The sequence below is a fragment of the Anolis sagrei genome, chromosome 2 (genome assembly GCF_037176765.1).
Source record: "Anolis sagrei isolate rAnoSag1 chromosome 2, rAnoSag1.mat, whole genome shotgun sequence".
NCBI classification, from domain to species: domain Eukaryota; kingdom Metazoa; phylum Chordata; class Lepidosauria; order Squamata; family Dactyloidae; genus Anolis; species Anolis sagrei.
In genome coordinates, this window is record NC_090022.1 from 78,404,360 (window position 1) to 78,415,116 (window position 10,757).

Here is a 10,757-nt window from a genome sequence, read left to right on the forward strand (position 1 = left end):
CACGGAGGCGCGCCCTTTCTGTCCCGGAAGCGGAAGGCGCGCGGGCTGAGCGTCCGGGGTGGGGTTGCCATGGCGGCGCCGTCCTCTCCCTACGTGCAGGCCATGCAGGAGCTCTTCCGCGCCAACACGCGCAGCCGCGAGTTCCCAGCCCACGGCGCCAAGGTCCACTCGGTGGCCTGGAGCTGCTGCGGCCGCCGCCTCGCCTCCGGCTCCTTCGACAAGACCGCCAGCGTCTTCGTGCTCGACAAAGACCGCCTGGTAAGCGGCAGAGGGATGTGGGCCGCGCCCGCCCAAAGCCTCCTCGCCTTGCCTCCATCACGGCCAGTGTTCTTCGCAACTTGATGTGACGCTGCTTAGGCCCATCTACACGGTCCCATTTAAAAGGAGGCCAGACAGCAAACTCCCACCAAAGCGCATGAAAAGCCCTTAATACGCATTAGTGCTCTGTGGTCTGTGTAATCGCCACCCGGACCCCAAAACTGGTCCCAGGATCTCCCATGCTAAGCAATCGCATATGCTTTCAAACCACTTTCTTCCCTACTACGTTAAATGGTCTGTGTAGATCAGTGATTCTCCAGGTGTTTTGGACTTCAGCTCCCACAATTCCTAACAGCTGGTAATAATAATAATAATAATAATAATAATAATAATAATAATCTTTATTTATACCCGGCCACCATCTCCCCAATTGGGACTCCGAGCGGCAGACATGAGGCCAAGCCCAAACTGAAAATTACAATAAAATAAAACCGAAAACCCAAACAATAAACAACAAACAACATAATTACATAAAACATATGATAGCAATATAAAATTACAATATGCACAATCACAATGAAAATGGGCTTATTTATTTATCGTGTCATCTGCAACCAGAACATTGTACTACATTTCTAACAGAACAAAACAAACAAACAGATAAAAAAACCACACAGATTTTGCAAACTTGGTAGTGGATTAAATGTCCTTTGACCAGTATCTGGCCACTTGGAGTGCCTCTAGTGTTGCTGCAAGAAGGTCCTCCATCGTGCATGTGGCAGGGCTCAGGTTGCATTGCAGCGGGTGGTCAGTGGTTTGCTCTTCTCCACACTCGCATGCCGAGGATTCCACCCTGTAGCCCCATTTCTTAAGATTGGCTCTGCATCTCATGGTGCCAGAGCGCAGTCTGTTCAGCGCCTTCCAAGTCGCCCAGTTTTCTGTGTGCCCAGAGGGGAGTCTCTCATCTGGTATCACCCACGGATTGAGGTGCTGGGTTTGAGCCTGCCACTTTTGAACTCTCGCTTGCTGAGGTGTTCCAGCGAGTGTCTCTGTAGATCTAAGAAAACTGGGCTGGCAACATGTAATGATTAAAAGAGACTGATTAAAACTAACTAAAACTCAGGTGAGATGAGAGAGAGACAGATTATTTGCAGAGGAGGACTCATTATAGTGGGGGTTGTGGAATCAGGCTTTCCCACAAAGGGGAACACATATACTCCAATGACAAAACGTTGACAAATAGTGTGAGAATGTAAACCTATTCATCAAAAGCACAGCAGAAGAGCCAGGTTTTAAGGTCCTTTTAAAAGGTTTCTAAGGTAGGGGTAAGATGGCTGGGATTTCTGGGAGCTGAAGTCCAAAACACCTGGAGGCCAAAGGTTGGCAACCACTGTAGCTGTTCCTTGTGTTACAAGATGTGGCTGAATGAAATTCATAATGACATTTGTGTGGTAAAGTTCAAAGCCGTGGTCGTTTTACAAGGTCTTTAGCCTTCTCTGCTAAAGATTGCTGGCTGCCTAATCAAACTACAACTCCAAGGATTTCACAGCATTGAGCCATGGCAATTAAAGGGGTGGTAAAGGTATAGATTTCCCCTTGACATTAAGTCTAGTTGTGTGAGTATGTGGGGTGGTGCTCATCTCCATTTCTACTCATCTCCATTTCTAAGCCAAAGAACCAGTGTTATTTGTAGACACCCCCAAGGTCATGTGGCTGGCATGACTGCATGGTGTGCTGTTACCTTCTCGCCAAAGCGGTACCTATTAATCTCACATTTGCATGTTTTCAAACTGCTAGGTTGGCAGAAGCTGGGGTTAACAGCAGGAGCTCACCCCATTCCCTGGATTCGAATCACTGACCTTTTGGTCAACAAGTTCAGCAGCTCTGCTGTTTGACTCACAGTGCCAGCATAGGCTCTGGTGTAAAGCTGCATAAATTTTACATATTCTGGAAATTTAATAAAATTCCTGCATTCAAGTGGATAAATTCATCCTGAAAGAACAAAGTTGATAGTATCTTTTGTAAATTGGGACTGCATCTACACTTCAGAATTAATGCCCTTTGATACCATTGCCATGACTCAATGCTGTGGAATCATGGAAGTTGTAGTTTTACAAGGTTGTTAGCCTTCTCTTTCAGAGTGCTGGGGCCTCACCAAAAGTTTAGTTGCTGGATTATTTGAGAAAGGCAGAAATGTGTGTTTGTGCACACATCTGTACATAATGATGTGGAATTTAAAACTGTACTTCATTTCCCTCTCTAGGTGAAGGAGAGTAATTACCGTGGCCATGGAGATAGTGTGGATCAGTTGTGCTGGCACCCCAGTAACCCTGACTTATTTGTCACGGCATCTGGAGATAAAACCATTCGTATCTGGGATGTCCGCACCACTAAGTGCATTGCCACAGTGAACACCAAAGGTAAATGACACTAATCTTAATTGAAGAATATCTGTCTTTTGCAAGTATTTGATCATGTAATTGGGGGAGTACTAAAATAAGAAATTAATCCTGAGAAGACATCACTTTTTAATTGCACTTTTAACCCATGTAGATCTCTCTCCTTCATCAGATCTTTTCCCCTAAAAAGTGGGCTGAGCTGAAACTGTATTTTACTCTTGTTATGTTTTAGAAATGTTACTTGAACAGTGTCCAAGTAACATCATCTTCTGAGGCTTAGGTCTGAAAGGCTGTCCCAAGCCCCCATGTCTCCTTGTATTAGTTAACCCAGGTTTCAAAATCCTTAAAAGAGGACAATCTGGTGATTTCTCCCAAGTTGTAAATTTCCTTGCAGAAGAGGTTTCTTGGCTCTGTCCGGTTTTTCTACTGTGACTTTGTTGCTGTACTTTGCCACAGAACCAGCCTTTGATTTCCAGGTGCAGAAGTCTCTGTGTCTTGCATGGCTTTCACACAGGTAGAAACACAGTCTGCTCAAGTTCCCTTTCCTTTTCGCCCCAGGGGAGAACATTAACATCTGCTGGAGCCCCGATGGTCAGACTATTGCAGTAGGGAACAAAGATGATGTTGTCACCTTCATTGATGCTAAGACTCACCGGTCCAAAGCAGAAGAACAGTTCAAATTTGAGGTGAATGAGATCTCTTGGAACAATGACAACAACATGTTTTTCCTCACCAATGGCAACGGTTGCATCAATATCCTCAGGTACCCTCAGCATGGCCTTTTCTAGGCAGCAAGTGAGTTGTCTGTCTTATCTTTTGGTTTAGGAGTAGCGTGGGGGAAAAGGGCTTTTGTATCAGTCTTCTACATTTCTTAATAGTGTATTGAGGGTCCAACTTTTTTTTGCTTCCTCTGGTTTTGGGGAATATGCTATGATGTCAGATATTAAGTTACAAACAGCAATCTGTATCTTTGGGGACTTTTGGTGAACATTTTTTTCTCATTTTCTGAGCTTCACATTTAAGAGCAATATGGATCAGCAAAGTATCTAGGGAGGAATCCAACTGCATTCATTGTCTAACATATTTCCTACTTTTTGATAGTCTCTTGCACATTAGGGTACAGTATTTTTAGGCCCCAATAGTAAAGATTAAAACTCTTGCCCCCAGAATGATGGTTTTTGACAGTCCTTTGCTTCCTGAAGCTAGTTTTATGGAATCTCAGCTGTCTGCCCCCCCCCCCCCCCACCACCACTACCACCACATACAAAATCCAGAATATACTAATCAGAGTGAATATTTATGATCAGTTAATGATAGATGCTCAGGTGGATAATTTCTGGCTCTGTCACATAAGGACTTTAAAAAGAATATTTTTCGTCACTTCATCTGTACGTTAGACCTCTATTTTAGATCCCCCCATCCCCTGACCCCAGCTTACCTCACCACTGGTTGTTTTGGAAGACTGCATGATTGCCACCTCCTTTTACAACCTTTCCCAGAGAGGAATGTTGGAGGAAGATGTTTTTTGTGCAGCTATCAACTGTTTTCCATGTTGAACATGCACTCTTGGGAAATTCTGGCTCTAAGAAATTACAGAGACATCCCAATGGAGGGACAAGCAGTTGCTTCAAGAAATTTGAGCTCCTCCTGGATACCATTGTTTTCCACTGTTCACAATTTTCTTGTGCTAATACCATGTCTATGGCTTTCCTCTGTGTCTTAGTCAACACAAAGAACCAGTGCTGTGCCTTACCACTTTGTAAATGATACCTTCTATGTGAAAAGTGGATAATGTGATGGATTCTCCTTTATTGGGGGCATTTAAACAGAGATAAGATGGCAATCTCTCAGAAATGCTTTAGCTTGGTATTCCTGAATGGGAGGAGCCTGGACTAATCTACATTGGCCATTTAATGCCGTTTGAAGCTAGCAGCTAGATTAAAGCATACTAAAGCAAGCTCTTAATGTGCATCAGTGCTGTGTGGTTTGTGTAATCATCATTTGCGCCTCAAAACTGGTTCCAATATTTCTTATGTGATCATTGGTACAGTGAAACAACTTTCTTCAATACTGGTTTGAAACTGTATTAAGTTGTCAGTATAGATGGACCTAAGTGACTATTAGAATTCATTTCCAGTTCTGTGATTTTGGTTGAAAGGACTGTTCTTCAGTTTCTTTCCAACATCATCTCTTTCTTTTTTTTCATAGCTACCCAGAATTGAAACCTATTCAGTCGATTAATGCCCACCCCTCAAACTGTATCTGTATCAAATTTGATCCAACGGGCAAATATTTTGCTACTGGAAGTGCTGATGCACTGGTTAGCCTCTGGGATGTGGACGAGCTGGTGTGTGTGCGATGCTTCTCTAGGTAAGTTGTCTTGATCTGTGCTCGGTGTCCTTTTTAGCATTTGGTGCTGCAGATATTTCTACAATGTTCCCCTGCCACAGATATGTTGGACTGCAACTCTCATTATCCTCAGTAAGCAATACATGGCCAGTAGCCATGAAGGCTGGAATTTATGGGGATTGCAGCCGACTACATTGAGGAGGTCCAAGGTGAAATAAGAATGTAATGTAATACACATTGGAGAAAGAAATTCCAACTTTGTTTCTGTGTTGATGTAATTTGATGAGAGTGTATTTTCCAGGATAGATGTTAGAGTAATTAACATTTTAGTGAAAATCTTAACACACTTTGTTCACTGGCAGGGCAAGCTGACTTTTAAATCAAGATAGTTTTAAGTTATCAAACTAAAACTGATTTAAATCACATTTTACATTTTTTAAAATCCATCTATTTCCTGAACAATCAAGCATATTGTAATAGCTAAAACATATTGCTCATTCTAAGCTGAGACTATCAGCAGCTGTCTTTCTTCATGCAGCTCATGTAGAGTTCTTTTCTTAATGACAAATGTGCATCTAAGTATTTCTTTTGCAAGGACTTCAAACAAGATTACTTAATTTGAAAACTTTGGGCAGAATGAAGGATTTGTAATGCATGCATATGTGTGTGTCTGTAAATGTGTGTGTGTGTATATTCCATATTTCATCGCATAATAGTCACCATCACATAATATAACCTCATCACATAATATAACCTCATCACACCCACCAAATTCAGTGTTTCAAAACACTTTGAGCCTGTTTTGGGGACAGAGCCCCACACCATGCATCACATGACATTGTGTGACTTCTGGCATAGGCCCCACCACCAACCGGGATGGAAGCTTCCTTGGACACCTCCCTCACAACATGTTGTGCTGACTTCAATGTAGCCAGCACAGATCCTCCCCAGAAGGGCGGTGCTTCCCATGTGTGATGGGGAAAATGTCGCTGAGAGGGAGCTGTGCGAGGAGTGACAGATTTGTCCTGCTTCCCCTCTCTTTCCTCCTGGCCTTTGTGATAAGGTTGTTTGTTGCACTCCCATTTTTTTGGGTCCTGGTTTCAGTATTTTCAAATTTCTCAGATGACATTCGCATCCTTGATTTACCAGTAGGCAGACTCCACACTGTAAATGCCAATCTGCTTAGAATTTAGAATTCATGGCAGATTGGATTAAAACTATGTGGAACAGAAGGCCAGGTGTACAGCAGAAAGAGCTGAATTTGCTAGTTTTGGACAATTTCGGACATCATATTGTCAAGGATCTCTGAATAAACCTCTGAAGAGATGCAGGCAAGATGTCAGAAGAAAATGCTACTGGAACATGGCCATACAGCCCAAAAAGCTCACAACAACCCAGTGATTCCAGCCATGAAAACCTTTGACAGCACAAGAAAGACTAAAATGTTTAACGATGTAAATTTACTGTTGTATATGTTCTGAAGTTGTTTTCAACATAGTTTTATTAAAATGTTACAGTTTCAGAACAAAAAAAAGATTTTTTCTCCTCACGTAATAGTCAGGAAAGTGTGACTATTATGTGATGAAATATGGTATAAACATACACACATACAGGATTTATTTACCCTAAGTGTCGTAGTTTCCAGTTTAGGCAGCATTACAAAAGGAATAGACAGGATACCAGTTCAAGAGCTCTCATCATCACTTGTTTTCACTTCTCACTTTCTTCCCGCTTCCATCTTTCAGGCTTGATTGGCCTGTGAGGACATTGAGCTTCAGCCATGATGGAAAAATGCTGGCATCAGCTTCTGAAGATCATTTCATTGATATTGCTGAAGTAGAAACAGGTAATTTGTAGTGTTCCCTTTGCCTGTCATGATGATCATTTGAGCTACAATGCTAAACACTGTTACTCAGGACAACCTTTGAGCAGACTTACTTTTGATTAAATGCACAGAATTAAGATATATTTTAATCATCTGGAGGAAGTACAGTAGGTTTCCCTTGACCTAGTCCCAAACAGTCTTAACAACAGTGTACATCTGGTTTGGGAAAATACAGGCAAATGATCCAGGGATGCTAAGTTGCTGTGGTTTTCAGAACATAGTTTATAATATAAGAGCTTATGCTATATCCCTGTGATATAGTTATATCATTAATTCATGTTGGATACTGTTGTAAATAGTTTTAAAAGCTTTTAAAGCTTTTAAATCTGTTTTTAATTTAATAGTATGTTTAATATGTTTTAGCTCAATTAAGGTATTTATATTGTTTTAAACAGTTTCACTTGTTTTAATGTTTGTGAGCTATCCTGAGATTGTGATATAGAGAGGAGTATAACTATTCTAGTGCACGAATCAAATATGTCCGGAAATAATGCTTAAAATCCATCCTTGGGCTGATTTTTTAAACAAATTTGTGCTGCAAAATGTAAGGCTCATTGCATTGCCGGTGTATGCGTGTATGTATGGTTGTGATGGATCAAGGAGAGAATGTCTCAGCTGTTTTGGTGAGTCTCTAACTTAGGCCTGCACATCCTGTGGCCCTCCAGTTGGACTTCAGCTCCCATAATTCCTGACCATAGGGCAAACTGTCTAGGGTTTCTAGGAGTTGGAGGCCTAAATAGCTGGAGAGCCACAGGTTGAAGAAGCCTGCTCTAGCTGTTGCTTCATCTTTTGCTTTGCCTTTCAGGGGAGAAGCTCTGGGAAGTGCAGTGTGAGTCTCCCACCTTCACTGTAGCCTGGCATCCCAAGCGCCCACTGCTGGCTTTTGCCTGTGACGACAAAGATGGGAAATACGACAGTAGCAGGGAAGCTGGCACTGTGAAGCTCTTTGGTCTCCCCAATGACTCCTAACAAGAGCTTCCTGCAGATGCTTGTACTGATGACTTGGGATTCTGAGCAGGATGTTCACAAATTACACTTGCTTTGTTCTGTAAGGGGTTTATTGCCTTTTCTAGAGGAAGAACAGTACAAGGGCTTGGGGTTTTCTTGCCCAATAGGCCTTATTTTTGAAGCTTTTGTATATTGCCCAACTGGAAGGAACAAAAGCTGGCTGGCTAAATCCCCATTCACTGTCTAGGAAAGTTGTTGTTTCAAAACACAGGGGATGCAGCTGCTGATGTATTGGTATATTTGTATGCTGTATCTTCCATTGGGAATCCAGTCCCCGTCTTCTAGTTACTCAGGGAGTTAGCAGGCAAAAACCTGAAAATCTGGGTTACTGTGTCATTGTCATCCCCTTGTGTCTGTCTTGGAATACGGAAAGATAAGAGTTAAGTAGGCTTCCTGCAGCTACATTTAGAAACGATCCCTTTTCTCCTTGAAAGGATGATTAACTCATCCATTTGAAGACCATGTGTGAGTCAGTTACATTCCTCTTGCACCTTGGGACAGTGGACGGAGCTGGGATGGGAAATGGGACTATTTTTATATGATCCTGTTTTTTGTATCTTTGATAACCTTGTTCAGATTAATAAATAGAGAACTTTAGTGTACTGTAGTTTTAAAAGTGCAATGCACTGAACTTATCATTAAAAGGACAGAAAATAATGTCACTCTTAAGAATACCAAGTGTGTGTGTTCCTTTTAATCTCATCTAGGGACTTGATTTCATGACACAATGCTTCTTGATGGATTGGTTATGTGCTTACATCAGTGAAAACAAGTTCAAAACTCCTTCAGAATATTTCCTAAACTATGACCATTTAGAAGCAATTTAAAGTGGATGGGATATGCTTTAAAAATTCAGCAAACATTGACAGCTAAACATGTAGTCAAATTTCTCTGTGCTTATGGTTCAGCATCAATAATGTATTCCTGTGAACAGAGATTAAAATCACAGAATCGTTTCAGATCTGTCTGTAAACATGTTCTTTTACATCTACCAGTCTCTGCTACTCCTAGTATATTTTGAGTTGTTTCCGTAGTATTGAGACAACATGCTTTTGATCAAATCTGACCATACTTTATAGAACTAAGAGAAGTTCATAGTGAACTCTGTTGTCTTAAGTGCTGCTCAGATATAGACAAAATATAAGTGTATTTTACTCAAAGGAAGGAGGTGTGAAAATTAAAGGAACATCAACCATTTAAAATAAGCAGTTGACATCACTTATTACTGAAGAAAGTCAAAGATAGGTTTCCAGTTGAACATTCTGAGAACAAAAATCATGGCCACAGATGATTTACATACATAACTTCATAAAGTAGAAGATGAAGTAACTGAAATAGTTTTAACATTTTCAATATCTTGGGTTAGTCATTAATCAGAATGGAATCTACAGTCAAGAAATCAGAATATTAGGATTTGGAAGGGCACCTATAAATGTACTAGACAAGACCCTGAAGTTTCAATATATATATTTGAATACCAAAGCTAGGATTGTTCATGCCATCATATCTCATTTCTAAACATGGTTGTGAAAGCTGAATGATGAAGGTAGCTGATAGGAAAAAAATACACTTATTTGGAATGTAGTGCTGAAGAAGAGTTCTTGGATGCCAAAAAGACAATCCAATGGGCCCTAGAGAAAATCAAGAATCATAGAGTTGGAAGAGACCACAAGGCCTGATCCCTCCCTAGAGACCAAGAGGACTAAACTTGGCTGATATACTTTGGCCATAATGTGTGAAGACATGATCCGCTAGAGAAGGCAATACTTTGTAAAGTAAAAGGCAGTATGAAAAGAGGAAGACTACATTTCAGGTGGATAAACTCAACCAAGAAAGCTACAACCCTGAGTCTGCAATACCTGAACAGATCTGTTGATGATAGGGTGAGTTGGAGGTCTCTCTCTTATAGGGTTGACCAGCAGTTAACGGCTTCTTTGAGAAACCAAGATATGTAAAAGTATTTTAAAAGAAACAAAGGGGGGGGGGGGGGTCCTCTAGTCAGTCCATTGGTAAATGATAGTTAGCTGGAATGCAAAACAGGATCATTCTAAATGTCATGTAATTGAAGGACTGATTGACTTTAGTTGTCCTTCAGGTACTTCTTTTTCACTTCTCTCCTATTCCCTTGTTCTTTTTCAATTTTTATTTCCTATTTTTCTCAAACAGTACCCTAGTTTTTCATAAAGTCTGGATTGGTAAATTACAGTTTTTTCAAGACCAGAACTGTAAAACCTTTTCAAATGTTATGGCCAGTTAGCCTTTTTCCTCCTGCCCCTTCAGACATCTTTCAATTTTTAAAATATTCCTGTGATTATCTTATCTATTTGTGTATCTTTCTCCAAGGTGCTCAGGGCAATGCATATATGATTTCTCCCAGCTCTTACTTATTTCAAGCTATTATGTTCCTATGTTCTGGTCATTTTGCTGTGGATTGTAAAAAGACTTTGAGAGGCACACCTAGTGAATATGGTTGTTACATTCTTTAATAATGCTAATCACTCTGGGGAAAAATTAAAATGATGACCTATACACATTTTAAATAAAATCTAGTGTGAATGGTCAATACTTCTAAATCTGAAGACCAAGAAGGTGAAACACACCAAAATAAATATTGTCCTTACTACTCTTTGCAAACCATCAAATAAATTCCCACTTTCCCTTCAGCTTCTCTGGCTATTATATAGTATCTGCCTTGGCAGGTAATTTCCAGTGGAGGGCAGTGTGAACCTTGTATACAGATATTTCATATATTTATCAGCTTTGATACTGACTTACTCAACTTGACATTTGTTTGTCTGTGGTTCTCCTTTTTTCTCTTTCTATTGAATCAAGTGGTGGTTTATTTAGAAGTCCCACTT

At 40.8% G+C, this 10,757-nt stretch overlaps 1 protein-coding gene across 1 annotated transcript; it reads left to right on the top strand.

The window, feature by feature from the left end:
- The first annotated feature begins 29 nt into the window (after nt 1-29).
- On the top strand, nt 30-8,573 carry THOC3 (THO complex subunit 3). Its single transcript, XM_060765584.2, has 6 exons — nt 30-258; nt 2,522-2,678; nt 3,216-3,420; nt 4,866-5,027; nt 6,752-6,852; nt 7,697-8,573. Exons 1-6 carry the CDS (start codon nt 70-72, stop codon nt 7,858-7,860), a joined length of 978 nt encoding a protein of 325 aa, XP_060621567.1. The 5' UTR covers nt 30-69; the 3' UTR covers nt 7,861-8,573.
- Nucleotides 8,574-10,757: the final 2,184 nt, after the last annotated feature.

Excerpts from the sequence above, each read along its gene's own strand:
- THOC3 (XM_060765584.2), top strand. The coding sequence starts at position 70 with ATGGCGGCGCCGTCCTCTCCCTACGTGCAGGCCATGCAGGAGCTCTTC. Across the intron at positions 259-2,521 it reads TGCTCGACAAAGACCGCCTG|GTGAAGGAGAGTAATTACCG; the intron begins GTAAGCGGCAGA and ends TTCCCTCTCTAG. Across the intron at positions 3,421-4,865 it reads GGTTGCATCAATATCCTCAG|CTACCCAGAATTGAAACCTA; the intron begins GTACCCTCAGCA and ends TTTTTTTCATAG.